This window comes from Schistocerca gregaria, chromosome 1 (assembly GCF_023897955.1).
Source record: "Schistocerca gregaria isolate iqSchGreg1 chromosome 1, iqSchGreg1.2, whole genome shotgun sequence".
Lineage (NCBI taxonomy): Eukaryota > Metazoa > Arthropoda > Insecta > Orthoptera > Acrididae > Schistocerca > Schistocerca gregaria.
Genome location: NC_064920.1, coordinates 1,104,890,610 through 1,104,908,609, shown reverse-complemented (window position 1 = coordinate 1,104,908,609; position 18,000 = coordinate 1,104,890,610). Strand labels below are relative to the sequence as shown.

General features: G+C 42.4%; 1 protein-coding gene across 4 annotated transcripts in view; it reads right to left on the bottom strand.

The window, feature by feature from the left end:
* Positions 1–18,000, bottom strand: part of LOC126282715 (sorting nexin-29) — a 162,892-nt gene that overhangs the window by 77,600 nt on the left and 67,292 nt on the right. For all 4 annotated transcript variants that reach the window (XM_049982216.1, XM_049982218.1, XM_049982219.1 and 1 more), the window contains exons 6-7: positions 17,414–17,595; positions 17,133–17,248 (exon numbers count right to left, since the gene is read on the bottom strand). In XM_049982216.1, the coding sequence (XP_049838173.1) occupies positions 17,133–17,248; positions 17,414–17,595 (298 nt within the window). The remainder of the gene's footprint in view (positions 1–17,132; positions 17,249–17,413; positions 17,596–18,000) is intronic.

Here is an 18,000-nt window from a genome sequence, read left to right as displayed (position 1 = left end):
GATGATGACTGGCTCATTGCGAGGAAATTCCCCCCATGATTGGTAGCATCTTCAATGGCGTGCTCCTTCCAACTGGGGGCTGCTTTCAGAAGGTGGTACATCTGCCTCAGGTGACTGTTCACACCTCCTGAACACCTGACAGAGGAACCAATCAGCAATTTGGTAAGGCAGCAGTTCAGGCAATCACCCTTTCCAAGGCCTGGCCTGTGTGAGCCCTATCTGTTGACCCAGGGCTGGGAATTGTGTGTTACCCAGCCATCTGTTGCACATCAGACATGTGGGGAGGAAGAAGAAAAAGAGGAGCCTCAAACATCGAAGTTGAGGAAGGATAGAAGGTGAATGAAGAAAGGAAAAGGGAATGAAAAACAGTGGTGAAACTGTTCTTATGTGAGCTATAGACAATAAAAAACATTCCCAGACATGTTCCCCAAGGCAGGGGAAGAAGAACAGCAAGATGGTAGACATGCAGCACAGAAGGGAAAAGATGCTGCAAAGGCTGGGGCCTCGTGGTAGCCAAGCGCGAACCTGTATAAGAGGGGCAAGCCCCCCTGGGTGGGGGGGGCTCCAACAATGTGTATGCCCTCCACGAGGGTTTGTTATTGCCTAACACCTGGGTGGCATGCTCTGTATAAGTCTACGAGGTCACACCATAGTATCTGTTTTCAGTCTTCTATGAGAGCCCTTTAGAGTTCTTGGAGAGCCTGTGGTGAAACAAAACAACAATGAACATGTCTGTTAAGAATGTCACACAATGCTGGTCATTCCATATCCACATCCCTGGCCACAACTTGTACACATTAATCAGTAATGGACTCATTTCAAGTGATTGTGAATGCTATTTCTGCCAATCATAAACCTATTGCATAGGTAATGGTTTTTCACACCTCTTGTACAATTTGTATTTTGAGGGTTACAACTTTTTTGCCAGCAGGTATTCAGTTATGTCATTCAAGGGAGAAAAAGTAAGTTTCCAATGTTTTTAATGTGTACTCATCACCTGAGAGTAACAATTCTAACAGAAAATACTGGCACTTCAGGGTCACTGAGGCTCAGCGTTGGGCTCACAATCCAACCTGTAAAAATACATTGCTTTAACATCAAATTAATAAACAGATGGACTAACCTACTTACGATTAGCTAATGAGATGCCTAAAGGACTTGAGACTGGAACCATGGAAAGCTCTGTCAAGCTGGAGTTTTAAAGAAATTACTTGATAGCTAGATAAGTACCAACTGAATTACGATTATTCAAGAGGTGATTCGGTCAAGTGAAGGAGTGAGGGAAGAATAAACAACTGATTTTTTTTACATCTGCCAAAAGAAAGATCATACGGATGGTATTGGCTTTACTGGAAATGAGAGGAGGGGGTAGTTACCTTATGGACTTATGGTGAAATCTCAGACTTTTCAGACTCTGAATCAGAGGAGGACTCTTCAGCTATGGTCTCACATGTGCTCATGTCTAAACTTGAAGAACTTGAAGAGAAGGATGGTTTCTATTATGAGTTATATGAAGTATACTGTCAATGCTAGAACAGGAAAAGATGATGAATATTAGTCTTATGCAAGACAATAATGTCAACATGACAACTTCAATGATAATAGGATCAACACTTTGCTTTCTTAATGAATATGGTAGTGGGCAGTACAACTTATAACCATAAAGATGTATGTGAAATGGTGTGTAAATTTCCAAATTAAATAGTTTTAACCAAACTGACCACCTAACAGACGCAAGACATGTATCCGACATAATGGCTGTTAGAAGCTATAGGGGCAATCACCTTGCAATAGCAATAATTAGAAAGAAAAATATCTAATGCAAGGAAGGTATGTGTATCATGGGCAAAAAAATTCCACACTGGTAAGCTCAAGGAACCTCCAAATGCTTAAAGATTTTCCATCCTACTCATGGAAAGCCTCGCACTCTGTTCAACAGTGAAAGAATTGAGGAAAGATGGAACCCTAGAAGGCATCCCTCCGAAAGCTGCTGATGAAGGTCTAAAGAGAGTAGATCAAGTTGTACACAATGGCTCGTTTGATTATGAATATACACAAGTAGAATCAGTTAAAAATAAGTCCTACACAATAATGCAACACGTAAACCATATCTGAAGATCTATGCAGGATTACATAATAACATGGAGAGAAGTAAAGAGGCTGCATAAAATGGAAAAGAGAAAGAGCACGAAAATACAGAACTGGAAGAAATGGAAAAGAGAAAGAGCATGAAAATACAGAACTGGAAGAAATGGAAGAAATGGAACAGCTGAAAGGAATGAATGAAGGAGGACTTTTTTTTTCTATAGTTGAATGAAAACCAAAAGGATTTCCAGTCTTTAACTAATCCATGTAGAAATGCAGGTGACTTAGTTTTGAGGAGTTATGCAATAGATGACAGATGGGCTGTTGAATGAGGTTTATCTGAAGACCAAGGAATCTTACCCTCTGTAACAACAAAGAACTCAGATACAAGGGAACCAGCACCAGGTGCTGAGGAACTGGAGGCAATCATGAAGAAGATACATAGTAATGTCCTGGAATGGGTCTAATATAAACAGAACTGTTAAAAATACAGGATCAGTATGGGAAAAACATTTCCACAAGCTTGTAGTTAGGGTCTGGATAAATGAAAATATTCAGATGAGTGAAATGTCGGTATCATCTGCCCAATACACAAAAAAGTCAATATCATAGTTTGCCTATCTATAGGGGAAATTGCCTATTGCTGCCTACATATAAAATATTCTCCAACATTGTCTTTAGTAGGTTTGCACTTGATATTAAAAACACTGCTGATATATGAAAGTGGATTTTATCAAGGAAGATTGACTGTGGATCAGAACTACAAGCAGCAGCAGCAGCAGCAGCAGCAGCAGCAGCAAAGACTAGAAAAATGGAAATGACTTCAATTTGATACACATCACTTTTTTGCAGACTTCGGATCAGTCTACAAAAGTATTTATGGAAGGGAGTTGTATATAGCAATGGAGAAGCTAGAGATTCCTAATAAACTGACCCTCACCATCTTCGAATGAAAGCAGCTAAGAAAAACAGCAAATCAAATTACTGTGCAGTGACCACAAGTCAGAGAGATTCATTATCCTGCCTTCTAATCTGTTCAGGTGTTGGCATTTGCATATGACACTGATATATTGTAAGAACACCAAGATCAATTAAATGAGAAAAAGCCTTTACAAGTCTTAAAAGTGCTGCTACAAAGCTGATTTTACAAAAAAATGAAGGAAAAACTATGTATATGCTAATATTTAACAATGCGAACATAGCAAGTGCCATAACTCTATTTCCCAGAAACTTCACTCAGTGGAAGAAGAAGCAAAATAAGTGAACACGTGTCCCGAGTTAACTATAGATACTCCACTGCTTCTGAGAAAGCAAAAGTCAAAGTTTGCCATAATTTAATACATTTTTACTGCATGACAGTCTCAGCCACAATGGGGACTCAGTGGCTGGTGTAGGGGCCTATCACTTCTGAGAGCCTTGTTTGAAACCTGATTAATGTTTTGTTATTTTTTTCCTTTACTTGCCCATGTACGTAGAAGGTTACCCCAACAAAAATGTTTATTATCTAGTTAGAGGATATAAGGGTGTTAGATTAACTTTAAAAATACAAATTAGTTTCGTAATAACTGTCATATTTATTACATACTATATGTATATGGTATTTTCAGGGTTACAATCTTTAAATCCTCATGTTCTTGTATTAATTCTTAGATTAATTTTTATATTTTAGTCTTATATTTATTTTTCAGGAAAGTTTAGATGAGACCAATAATAGAAACATTTGGAACAGAGAGATTCTAAACACCTTGAGCATCATGTGAAGACAAGTTTACTACATTAACACTTCTTCATATGAATCGCACTTGGGAAACTTCATTAACTTAGCTGAAGATTTCATGCTTTGCGAATAATTTTGTGGAAAATCTTGCATAACAGGTAGCTTTTCCGAAAACTGGCACCTGCAGTTAATTGTGAATGAAGATACACTACAGGAATTTTACTGAAAAAAATTTCAAATAATTTTCTTGTTCATATATTTAATTCATTCAAAAGACATACAATTAGTACATAAACACAGATAACATTATTTCAGTATACACTGGAAAATATTCTTGGAGTAATCTCCTTTGGACATGTGTAGAAAGATGAAAAACATAAATGAAATTGATAATTCAGTTTCTGAACATGGGGCACAAAAGTGAGAAGCCATGACACTAGCCATTGTGCCCCCATTGCTTCTGTTCAACTGTTCAACTGTTTACTTACTACAAAGGCACATAAAGAAGCTCAGAAACTTTGACCACAGTTATCTCAGAAACAGTCGTGTATCTACGTATAAGTGAAGACAGGTGTTCATTTGTTTTGACCCCACAAATGACATTTCTGGAGAATTGGGTTATGGTACTTGCAGTGTTCTCCTCATAAAAAAGATTATCCTAATAAACCGCCATTCATAGAAACTGGTTCACACAAATTTGATGTATTAATTCCATTACTTTGGATCAGAAGTCAACTGTAAGAACAATGTCAGCTCTGGAATACAAAAACAAATATTGTCCACTAACAAATGCTAGTATGATCTCAGAAAACATCTTAACTCTGAGGTACTGTTCAGGAAAACTAAAGTTACGATGTGTATAGTTTTATTGAGGCAGACACTAATGTATGGTGCTGAAACTGGGACATAATTCAATGAAAAGTAACTTGGGATATTTGAAAGAAAAGTCTTCAGACAAATTCTTAGGCCACTCTAAGAAAATGGAAAAGGTGATTATATGATGTATATAATGAACCATACACTTTCAACTGCAATTGATGCTGCTAAGGGGAGCCTAATACTTCCATATTGCTGGCAACAGGTTATACACAACACTCTTAACTAACTTCGAAGGACAGATAATGACATCGAGCATCAGCCAAATGCTTGTAAAATGTTCATCTAGTCTATTTTATTTCTAACTTTTAGACCAATAGTTTCACAAGACAGTTGCCTGATTTTCTGAATATCTCTCTCTCTCTCTCTCTCTCTCTCTCTCTCTCTCTCTCTCTCTCTCTCTCTCTCTCTCTCTCTCTCTCTCTCTCTCTCTCTCCCCCCCCCCCTCTCTCACGCCCCACCCCCCGTCTCTGTCTCTCTCCCCTAAACTAATCCTCACACTGATCAATTGCATATGTCTAGGGAGTCTTGTTTTTACACTGCTCAAACACATCATCAGTAAGAAGGAAGAAAATCCTATATCAACTATCTCACGATCAAGGGCCCTTGGTTCACTGACTGTTTATGTAACACAGCAATTAATACTTCTATTTCAGAGGCACCTTGACACTGACAGTCACTGTTATACTGCAACTTTAAATCTTTAAGTTTTGACAATGATATGGAAAATACCTTCCCCCATGAACCATGGACCTTGCCGTTGGTGGGGAGGCTTGCGTGCCTCAACGATACAGATGGCCGTACCATAGGTGCAACCACAACGGAGGGGTATCTGTTGAGAGGCCAGACAAACGTGTGGTTCCTGAAGAGGGGCAGCAGCCTTTTCAGTAGTTGCAGGGGCAACAGTCTGGATGATTGACTGATCTGGCCTTGCAACATTAACCAAAACGGCCTTGATGTGCTGGTACTGTGAACGGCTGAAAGCAAGAGGAAACTACAGCCGTAATTTTTCTCGAGGACATGCAGCTTTACTGTATGATTAAATGATGATGGCATCCTCTTGGGTAAAATATTCCGGAGGTAAAATAGTCCCCCATTCGGATCTCCAGGCGGGGACTACTCAGGAGGACGTCGTTAAGGGTTAGATATAGTGGGAATTAGTGAAGTTCGGTGGCAGCAGGAACAAGCCCTCTGGTCAGGTGACTACAGGGTTATAAACACAAAATCAAATAGGGGTAATGCAGGAGTAGGTTTAATAATGAATAGGAAAATAGGAATGCGGGTAAGCTACTACAAACAGCATAGTGAACGCATTATTGTGGCCAAGATAGATACGAAGCCCACACCTACTACAGTAGTACAAGTTTATATGCCAACTAGCTCTGCAGATGATGATGAAATTGAAGAAATGTACGATGAAATAAAAGAAATTATTCAGATAGTGAAGGGAGACGAAAATTTAATAGTAATGGGTGACTGGAATTCGAGTGTAGGAAAAGGGAGAGAAGGAAACATAGTAGGTGAATATGGATTGGGGCTAAGAAATCAAAGAGGAAGCCGCCTAGTAGAATTTTGCACAGAGCACAACTTAATCATAGCTAACACTTGGTTTAAGAATCATGAAAGAAGGTTGTATACGTGGAAGAACCCTGGAGATACTAAAAGGTATCAAATAGATTATATAATGGCAAGACAGAGATTTAGGAACCAGGTTTTAAGTTGTAAGACATTTCCAGCGGCAGATGTGGACTCGGACCACAATCTATTGGTTATGACCTGTAGATTAAAACTGAAGAAACTGCAAAAAGGTGGGAAATTAAGGAGATGGGACCTGGATAAACTGAAAGAACCAGAGGTTGTACAGAGTTTCAGGGAGAGCATAAGGGAACAATTGACAGGAATAGGGGAAAGAAATACAGTAGAAGAAGAATGGGTAGATCTGAGGGATGAAGTAGTGAAGGCAGCAGAGGATAAAGTAGGTAAAAAGACGAGGGCTGCTAGAAATCCTTGGGTAACAGAAGAAATATTGAATTTAATTGATGAAAGGAGAAAATATAAAAATGCATTAAATGAAGCAGGCAAAAAGGAATAGAAACGTCTCAAAAATAAAATCGACAGGAAGTGCAAAATGGCTAAGCAGGGATGGCTAGAGGACAAATGTTAGGATGTAGAAGTTTATCTCACTAGGGGTAAGATAGATACTGCCTACAGGAAAATTAAAGAGACCTTTGGAGAGAAGAGAACCACGTGTAAGAATATCAAGAGCTCAGATGGCAACCTAGTTCTAAGCAAAGAAGGGAAGGCAGAAAGGTGGAAAGAGTATACAGAACGTTTATACAAGGGCGATGTACTTGAGGACAATACTATGAAAATGGAAGAGGAGGTAGATGAAGATGAAATGGGAGATACGATACTGCGTGAAGAGTTTGACAGAGCACTGAAAGACCTGAGTCGAAACAAGGCCCCCGGAGTAGACAACATTCCATTAGAACTACTGACGGCCTTGGGAGAGCCAGTCCTGACTACACTCTTCCATCTGGTGAGCAAGATGTATGAGACAGGCGAAATACCCTCAGACTTGAAGAAGAATATAATAATTCCAATCCCAAAGAAAGCAGACGTTGACAGATGTGAAAATTACCGAACTATCAGTTTAATAAGTCACAGCTGCAAAATACTAACATGAATTCTTTACAGACGAATGGAAAAACTGGTAGATGCAGACCTCGGGGAGGATCAGTTTGGATTCCATCGAAATGTTGGAACACGTGAGGCGATACTGACCTTACGACTTATCTTAGAAGAAAGATTAAGAAAAGGCAAACCTACGTTTCTAGCATTTGCAGACTTAGAGAAAGCTTTTGACAATGTTGAATGGAATACTCTTTTTCAAATTCTAAAGGTGGCAAGGGTAAAATACAGGGAGCAAAAACTATTTACAATTTGTACAGAAACCAGATGGCAGTCATAAGAGTCGAGGGGCATGAAAGGGAAGCATTGGTTGGGAAAGTAGTGAGACAGGGTTGTAGCCTCTCCCCGATGTTATTCAATCTGTATATTGAGCAAGCAGTAAAGGAAACAAAAGAAAAATTTGGAGTAGGTATTAAAATTCATGGAGAAGAAATAAAAACCTTGAGGTTTGCTGATGACATTGTAATTCTGTCAGAGACAGCAAAGGACTTGGAAGAGCAGTTGAACGGAATGGACAGTGTCTTGAAAGGAGGATATAAGATGAACATCAACAAAAGCAAAACGAGGATAATGGAATGTAGTCGAATTTAGTCGGGTGATGCTGAGGGAATTAGATTAGGAAATGAGACACTTAAAGTAGTAAAGGAGTTTTGCTATTTGGGGAGCAGAATAACTGATTATGGTCGAAGTAGAGAGGATATAAAATGTAGACTGGCAATGGCAAGGAATGCGATTCTGAAGAAAAGAAATATGTTAACATTGAGTATAGATTTAAAGGTCAGGAAGCCGTTTCTGAAAGTATTTGTATTGAGTGTAACCATGTATGGAAGTGAAACGTGGACGATAAATAGTTTAGATAAGAAGAGAATATAAGCTTTCGAAATGTGGTGCTACAGAAGAATACTGAAGATAAGGTGGATAGATCACGTAACTAATGAGGAGGTATTGAATAGGATTGGGGAGAAGAGAAGTTTGTGGCACAACTTGACTAGAAGAAGGGATCGGTTGGTAGGACATGTTTTGAGGCATCAAGGGATCACAAATTTAGCGTTGGAGGGCAGCGTGGAGGGTAAAAATCGTAGAGGGAGACCGAGAGATGAGTACACTAAGCAGATTCAGAAGGATGTAGGTTGCAGTAGGTACTGGGAGATTAAGCAGCTTGCACAGGATAGAGTAACACGGAGAGCTGCATCAAACCAGTCTCAGGACTGAAGACGACAACAACAACAACAACATGGAAAATACAAGACAACACTATGAAAGCAAGGAACATGAGGTATAAAGTTTATTTATTGCTACAAGATAGTATAATTATATTACAAGAAGAGAGTATCCACAAACAGTTCTCAATAGCAAAAGTGTTAAACTCTAAAGGAATAATATTAAAAATCTTTTGATAAAAACACATAATGAAGTTATTGGCAAGAAGGCATTACATAAATGCAAAAGAGAACTGAAAACTAGAAACAATGATATAAAATACTTAATAAAATGCAATCAGAAAGCTTGTCACATATTTCTAAGCAAGGGCAAATTAAGCTTGTCAAATGTACAGGGTAGTCCATTGATCATGACCGGGCCAAATATGTCGTGACATAGGCGTCAAACGAAAAACTACAAAGAACAAAACTTGTCTAGCTTGAAGAGGGAAACCAGATGGTGCTAAAGTTGGCCCCCTAGATGGTGCTGCCGTAGGTCAAATGGATATCAACAGCTTTTTTTTTAATAGGATGCCCCATTTTTTATTACATATTCGTGTAGTACGTAAAGAAACATGAATGTTTTAGTTGGACCACTTTTTTCGCTTTGTGACAGATGGCGCTGTAATAGTCACAAACATATGGCTCACAATTTTAGACGAACAATTGGTAACAGGTAGGTTTTTTAAAATTAAAATACAGAACGTAGGTATGTTTGAACATTTTATTTCAATTGTTCCAATGTGATACACGTACCTTTGTGAACTTATCCTTTCTGAGAAAACATGCTGTTACAGCATGATTACCTGTAAATACCACATCAATGCAATGAATGCTCAAAATGATGTCCATCAACTTCAACGCATGCGCCGACACATGTTGGGCATTGTCAGTGGATCACGATAGCTAATATCCTTCAACTTTCCCCACAGAATAAATCCAGAGACGGCAGATCCGGTGAACGTGCGGGCAATGGTATGGTGCTTCGACGACCATTCCACCTGTCATGAAATATGTTATTCTATACCGCTTCAACTGCACGCGAGCTATGTGCCGGACATCCATCATGTTGGAAGGACACCGCCTTTCTGTCATCCAGTGAAACATCTTGTAGTAACATTGGTAGAGCATTACATAGGAAATCAGCATACATTGCACCATTTAGATTGCCATCGATAAAATGGGGGCCAATTATCCTTCCTTCCATAATGCCCCACCATACATTAACCCACCAAGGTTGCTGATGTTCCACTTGTCGCGGCCATCGTGGATTTTCCGTTGCCCAATAGTGCATATTATGCCAGTTTACGTTATCGCTGTTGGTGAATGATGCTTCATCACTAAATAGAACGCGTGCAAAAAATCTGTCATTGTCCCATAATTTCTCTCGTGCCCAGTGGCAGAAAAGTACGCGACGTTCAAAGTCCTCACCGTGGAATTCCCGGTGCATAGAAATATGCTACGGGTGTCATCGATGTTGATGTACCATTCCCAACACAGACATTTTTGAGATTCCTGATTCTTGCGCAACGTTTCTGCTACTGATTTGTGTTTTAGCCGCGACAGTAGCTAAAACACCTACTTGGGCATCATCATTTGTTGCAGGTCGTGGTTGATGTTTGACATGTAGCTGAATACTTCCTGTTTCCTTAAATAACGTAACTATCTAGCGAATGGTCCAGACACTTGGATGATGCGGTCCAGGATACCAAGCAGCATATACTGCACACGCCCGTTGGGCATTTTGATCACAACAGCCATACATCAACACGATATTGACCTTTTCTGCAATTGGTAAATGGTCCATTTAACACGGGTAATGTATCGCGAAGCAAATACCGTCCGCACTGGCGGAATGTTACGTGATACCACGTACTTATACGTTTGTGACTAGTACAGCACCATCTACCACAAAGCGAAATAAGTGGTCCAACTAAAACATTCATATTTATTTACGTCCTACACGAATATGTAATAAAAAATGGGGGTTCCTATTTTTAAAAACACAGTTGATATCCGTTTGACCTATGGCAGCGCTATCTAGCTGGCCAACCATAGTGCCATCTGGTTTCCCCCTTCAAGCTATATGAGTTTCGCTCTTTGTAGTTTTTTCGTTTGATGCTTATTTCGTGAGACATTTGGCCCAGTCACTATCAATGGACCACTCTGTATAAGCAAAAGCAGACTTTTGCCTTGATTATTATCCAAGATGTGCACAAGGAGCATGAGAAATCTTACAAAATCTACAAACTTATTAGTGTACTACAATAATGGAAATTCCAGGTTGGATACAATAAAAGTGAATAATGGCAGGCACCCACTTGCAGCCGATCACAGTACCTAAACTGGAAACAGAGCAGTAGCTTGAAAGCTAGAGAAGTCTCCCTACTGTTCTGCTTGCCCTTGGACTACACATTAATCAGCTACAAGTGAATCACTGCCTTTTTTCACTTTTGTTTATCTAACTTTAACTAAACTTGGTGTTAAAAATGTATATAAAGAGATCCACTTCAGCAGAACTTTGAGGACTATATGAGCCTCTTGAGCACTGTTGCTGGCCAAAAAAGGAGAGAGACTTACTGATGCCGTAAAACAATTCTCATTTGGTTAGAAAAAAGCTTTTGGATATTTTTACCATTTTGGGGGGAATGTGTGCAAATTAATTACATAGTGATTTCCCAGATTTTGATTTTGGGTGAAGCAGGACTCATAAACCATATACAAATTTGTCATAAAAAATGTTGCGAAACATTAACAAAGGTGGTTTTTACCTTCTTTTCATAACTATGCTCTACCAAGCGCCAAGGGAAAAATTCAATAACTGTCATAAATACTTTTATTATAGTGTGTTCTGTGATGACATGTACACACATCAAAAAGAGTTTTGCATCACCTCGGTTCCGAGAGTTCCAGAACCTGTACAGAAAACTCGAAGAGAGATCAACATAATCATCATTTCTGTCTTTTTTATTGCTCATGAAAATTACCTTGCATGTTGTACCAAAATACAGCAAGACCTTCAACAGTGGTGGTCCAGACTGCAGTACACACTGGTACCTCTAATACCCAGTAGCACATCCTCTTGCGTTGATGCATGTCTGGATTCATTGCAGCATATTATCACCAAGTTCATCAAGGCACTGTTGGCCCACATTATCACACTCCTTAACGGCGATCCAGTGTAGATCGCTCAGAGCAGTTGGTGGATCACATTATCCATAAATAGCCCTTTTCAATCTATCCCAGACATGTTTGATAGGGTTCATGTCTGGTGAACATGCTGGCCACTCCAGTCAAGCGATGTCATTGTCCTGAAGGAAGTCATTCATAAGACGTACACAATAGTGGGCGCGAATTGTCATCCATGAAGACGAATGCCCCGCCAATATGCTTCTGATATGGTTGCACCATTGGTCGGAGGATGGCATTCACATATCTTACAGCCGTTACGGCACCTTCTATGACCACCAGTGGCATATGTCGGCCCCACAAAGCCACCTCCACCTTGCTGCACTCGCTGGACAGAGTGTCTAAGGCCTTCAGACAGACTGGGTTGCCTCCAAACACGTGTCTGACGATTGTTGAAGAGAATGTGATGCCAATCCTGTGTGGTCCATTTGGCACATTGTTGGGCCCATCTTTACCGCGCTGAATGGTGTCGTGGTTGCGAAGATGGACCTCACAATGGACGTCGGGAGTGAAGTTTCACATCATGCAGCCTATTGCGCACAGTTTGAGCCATAACACGACATCCTGTGGCTGCACGAAAAGCATTATTCAACATGGTGGCGTTGCTGTCAGGTCGTCTCCGAGCCATAATCTGTAGGTAGCGGTCATCCACTTCAGTAGTAGCTCCCCCCCACCCCTTTTCTTTTTTTAGGGTGGACAACTACAATGGTCATTAGCGCCCAGACTAAGTTAGGAATGCAACGCGAGGCACAAGGTTAAAACAGCAACTAAAAGGGACAACACTATAAAAGACGTAGTAACAGGCATAGGATTAAAAAAACAGCATAATCAAATGTCAGACAGATTTGTCAAGTTGATAAAACGAAGAACACGAGCAGCTGCTCCTAGGTCATCCACTAAAATGGCATCCAGAGTATATGGCAGGCCAAGATCAAGACGCAATGTAGTAAAATCCGGACAGGACGTTAAAATGTGGCGGACCGTCAGCAATTGCCCACAAGGGCAGAACGGCGCCGGTGCAGCCATCAGCAGACGGCAATGGCTGAACCAGCAATTTCCAATTCGTAACCGGGCCAAAACGACCTCCTCCCGCCGAGAAGGGCATGAGGAGGACGTCCAAGCCACGGGAAGAGGTTTCAAGGCCCGAAGCTTGTTGTCCGTAAGTGCAGCCCAATCGGCATGCCACAGCGATAAAATGCACCAACAAATGATCCTGCTACAATCTGATGAAGGGACACACAAAGAAGCCATCCGAGGCTGGAGAACCGCAGCCTTGGCCGCGGCATCTGCAGCTTTGTTCCCAGGAATTCCGACATGGCCAGGAACCCACATAAAAGTAACCGGAAAACTGTCGTCCGCCAGCTGCTGAAGAGAGCGTTGGATCCAGTGCACGAAAGGGTGAACCGGATACGGATCACTGAGGCTCTGGATGGCGCTCAGGGAATCGGAGCAGATGACATAAGCAAAATGCCGGTGGCAGCAGATGTAAAGAACAGCCTGGTAGAGGGCAAAGAGCACAGCTGTGAAGACCGAACAATGGCCATGGAGCCAGTATTTGAAACTTTGTGCCCCGACAATAAAAGAACACCCAACCCCGTCATTGGTCTTAGAGCCATCTGTATAAATGAAGATCATATTAATGAACTTCGAATGAAGTTCAACAAAATGGGAGTGGCATACCGAACCGGGGGTAACCTCCTTTGGGAGCAAGCTGAGGTCAAGATGAACGCTAACTTGAGCCTGGAGCCAAGGTGGCGTGTGGCTCTTGCCCACTCTAAAGGTTGCAGGGAGTGAAAAATCAAGGTGTTGAAGGAGGCGACGAAAGCAAACTCCAGGGGGTAGCAGGGCAGAGACATACAACCCGTATTGACGGCGGAGAGAGTTGTCAAAAAAAGGAATAAGATGGGTGGTCGGGCATTGACAGTAGCCGACAGGCATACCAACAAAGCAGTATATCGCGCCGGTAGGTGAGTGGCATTTCACCGGATTCAGCATGAAGTCTCTCGACGGGACTAGTATAGAACGCTCCGATCGCAAGACGTAACCCCCAATGTTGTATAGAGTTGAGGCGGCCTAAGATGGACGGCCGTGCAGAAGAGTATACAAAGCTCCCATAATCCAGCTTGGAGCGGACGATCGACCGGTATAGGCGAAGTAGGACGGTTCGATCCGCTCCCCACGACATACCACTGAGAACACTGAGGACATTTAGAGAACGGGTACAACGGGCAGCCAAATATGACACATGTGGAGACCAGCTAAGTTTCCTGTCAAATGTAAGACCTAAAAATTTAGTTGTCTCCACAAATGGGAGAGCAACAGGACTGAGATGTAAGGACGGTGGGAGAAACTCTTTGTAGCGCCAGAAGTTAATACAGACCGTCTTCCCGGCAGAAAAACTGAAGCCATTGGCGACAGTCCAGGAGTAAATAAGGTCAAGATAACGCTGAAGACAGCGCTCCAGGAAACATGTACGGTGCACGCTGCAATAGATGGTAAAATCGTCCACGAATAGGGGGACTGATACATCAGCTAGGAGGTAATCCATTATTGGATTGATCGCTATGGCGAAGAGAGAGACGCTCAAAACTGAACCCTATCAGTAGGAGCACAGTCATCGTCCATTGGTTCTACAGGTTCATCGGCCATCTTGTTAATATGGCTGGGAGGGGAGCTTCCTCCACAGGTGAACGGCCAGATGTTTGGCTACCAGCAGTGCGGCCAGGTGAAACGGATAACGGCCTGGGACGGCAACCACTGGGTGGCGCAGGAGAAGAAATGCGCCGTGGCGGAGAAGGAGAACTGTGCTTCCTATGAGCCTTCTTGGAAAGTCGTTTAGTGGAAGAACTGGTCGATGGCTAGGAGTTCAAGGTATGTAGGAAGTCTGCATGGGACGGTTCCTTCTTGAAGGCCTGTGCATCTGACTTCTGGGTCTGTCTTGGCAGAAGCTGATGAAGGTGCTTCTGTCTGAGGGGTGACGGGAGGAAGGGGAGACATCGACCGGGTGATCTTAGCACTGGCCGAACGGACGACCGTAGTGCTGAAGGTCAGATCGCATGTCTGGGTCGCCACCTCCTTGGTAGTCCGAGGAGAGTCGAGGACAGTACTGTATTTCCCCCTGGGAGCAGCATGGGCTTCCTACTAGCAAACAGCTTGCGAGCAGCCGAGGTGGACACTTTCTCTTTGGCCCTGAAATTCTTAGATACAGCGTTCTTCCTTGTAGATGGGACAGTCGCGGGAGGACGCTGCATGGTCACCCTCACAGTTCACACAACAAGGAGACGGAGGATGACAGTCACCCTCATGGGCATCCCTGCCACAAGTGACATTTAGCCGCATTGTAACAAGACTGGCGAGTGTTATTAAAACACTGACACTGGTAGCAGCGTGTAGGTGTCGGGACATAGGGGCGAACAGAAATAACCTCATAGCCCACTGCTTTGATGCACGATGGTAGCTGAACACTATCAAAGGCCAAGAAAAGTGTCCAGGTCGGTACAAGGTCATTGTTGACCATTTTCATGACCTTTGGCAGCCATCACACCTCGCTCATCAAGGAAAGACTGAATCTCCTCGTCACTCAATCTGTCGAGTGATCTAGTATACAACACACCACGAGATGAATTCAAAGTGCGGTGAGCCTCCACCCGGACAGGGAACGTGTACAGAAGTGTGGCCCGAAGGAGTTTTTGTGCCTGAAAGGCGCTCTCAGTTTGTATTAACAAGGTACCGTTACGCAACCTGGTACATGACTTAACAGATCCGGCTATGGCATCTACGCCCTTCTGGATAACGAAAGGGTTGACAGAGGAAAAATCCTTTCTGACCTCAGATCGAGAAACAACGAGGAACTGTGGGGGCAGGCAGTAGTACTTTTGTCACTGGTGGCTGGTCAAGTTTCCGTTTGTGGGCAGAAGTCGAGAGAGAAGAAGAAGGGAAATCCATTGCGGAGGAATCCCCCATGATCGCCAGCATCTCCGATGGCGCGCTCCTTCCTGAGAGGGCGCTCCCGCCTTATGTAAATGTTTACACCTCAGCTCACACCTCCCGAGAAATGGATGGAGGGACCAATCGGCATGGTCAGAAGGTATCAGCTCAGGCAGTCACCCCTCCCTGGGCCTGGCCTTTACCAGGGGTACGTGCGTGCTTTACTTGTCTACCCAGGGCGGGGAATTACGTATTACCCCGTCACCGGCTACACGTGCAAACGTGTGGGTCGGCCTTCAGGCGCGCACAGGGAGGAAGGAAGAAGAGGTAAAAGAAGAGAGAGAAAGAGGACAGACTGTCTCAAACGACGAGGCAGAGACCAGAGAAGGCAAGGAGAAGAAGGCAAGGGAAAGAGTAAGTAAGACAGTGATATGGAGAAGAACAAAGAAAGGAACCAACAAAAGGAAGAAAGAAAGGAACCAACAAAAGGAAGGAAGAAACGAGAAGAAGTGAAAAACCAAAATGACCGCAAATATAAGTCGTGGAACCGTCCGTCTCGGGACGCAGGTGCTAACTACCCCCTTGAGGGGGAGGGACTCCTTTTAGTCACCTCTTACAACATGCAGGAATACCTCGGGCCTATTCTAACCTCTGGACCCACAGGGGGGTATTAGTCCCTGGGCGGCCTGAGCAAGGCATCTCATTGACAGTTCCTATCTCTCTGCATCTCCTCCATGTCCGAACAACATCGCTTTGGCTCAGTCCAAGATGCCTGGACAGTTCCCTTGTTAGGCCCCTTCCTGGCACAAAGTAACAATGCGGACGCGATCAAACTGTGGTATTGACTGTCTAGGCATGGTTGAACTACAGACAACACAAGCCATGTACCTCCTTCCTGGTGGAATGACTGGAACTGATTGGCTGTTAGACGCCCTCTGTCTAATAGGTGCTATTCAAGCATAAATGTTTACATCTTTGAGTGGGTTTAATGACATCTCCGAACATTCAAAGGGACTGTGTCTGCGAAATAATATCCACAGTCAACGTCTATCTTCAGGAGTTATGGGAACCGAGGTGGTGCAAAACTTTTTTTGGTGTGTGTGTCTATATATATATATATATATATATATCATCCATTGGCAATGGCAAGAACGGTCACTGTGTTTCACGTACTACCCTGCCCAATCACCCAAGACTGGAATTAGCAATCTATCAGCAAGATCAGGATTTACTTGGGATAACTCAGTACCTGAATATGCTGCTGAGACAGCACATGGAACAGGTAGCAATGAGATAGATTACCACAAGGGCAGTGGTGTTGCTTCAGAGAACTCCAGAGGGATATACTGTCTTCAAAGGGATTGCAGCTGCAGGATTATCTCACAGCTATCTACAGTAAATCCTCTGTTCACACACAATTGTGGACAGTTTGCCCATATGAGTGGTACCTTCTCCCAGCAGAGGAGGGCAGTGTGAGATCATATGGTCTGCTACACGCCGTCAGGCTCGCTGCAGCAGCATCCACGCCAACTTCCTCAGCCGCCTGCTCAGCTCTAGAGAAATTCTGAAAATAGACAAATTTATCAATCAATATTACGCTTTTCTAAGACACAAAAAGTTTTATCACCAGCCTCAAAACCACTTGGGTTTAACAGCCATTTCAGGTATCAGCATAAGGAAAAATATTCATTATGTTTACTACTACATATGTAAAAAGTGTTATGCTTACTTGCTGTCTTTCTTCAGTTTCAGCACATTCAATGGATACCTTCGGTGCAGTAGAACATTCAGAGTCTGCTGGAGATCCAGCAGTTTCACTTTCTGACGGTTCATCATCAAAGTTTACAATCTGTGCTGGAACCCTTTTTCGTCTTCGTTGATCTTTTTTCTTTTTACTTTCAGCATCTGTAACTGTTTTTACCCAACAATGGAAAAAATGAAACTTTTGTTGGACATAAACTACATTATAAAGATCTAATGTATTTAAGTCCTTCCCATCCCCAAAAATGCAATTAGTGTTCAGCAATTTTTATGTTCAAAATGAAATTAATAATGGTTTTCAAGATGGAGGAGGGTATAATTATATCTCAGATCAAAGTTACATTCATCAGAAAATATTACACACCATATATTTACAGTAAATATGTATTAACACAATAAAAAAATCACTCACATTTTAATATAAATAAAACATTACACGAACAGTCTAAATGTTGTGTTCCACTTGGACGTCTGGTAGGTGAATGTGTTCCTACTTGTGTTAGATACAGTGAAAGCCGAACTATTATCCCTTTTGATAGTGAGAAATAGCTGTAC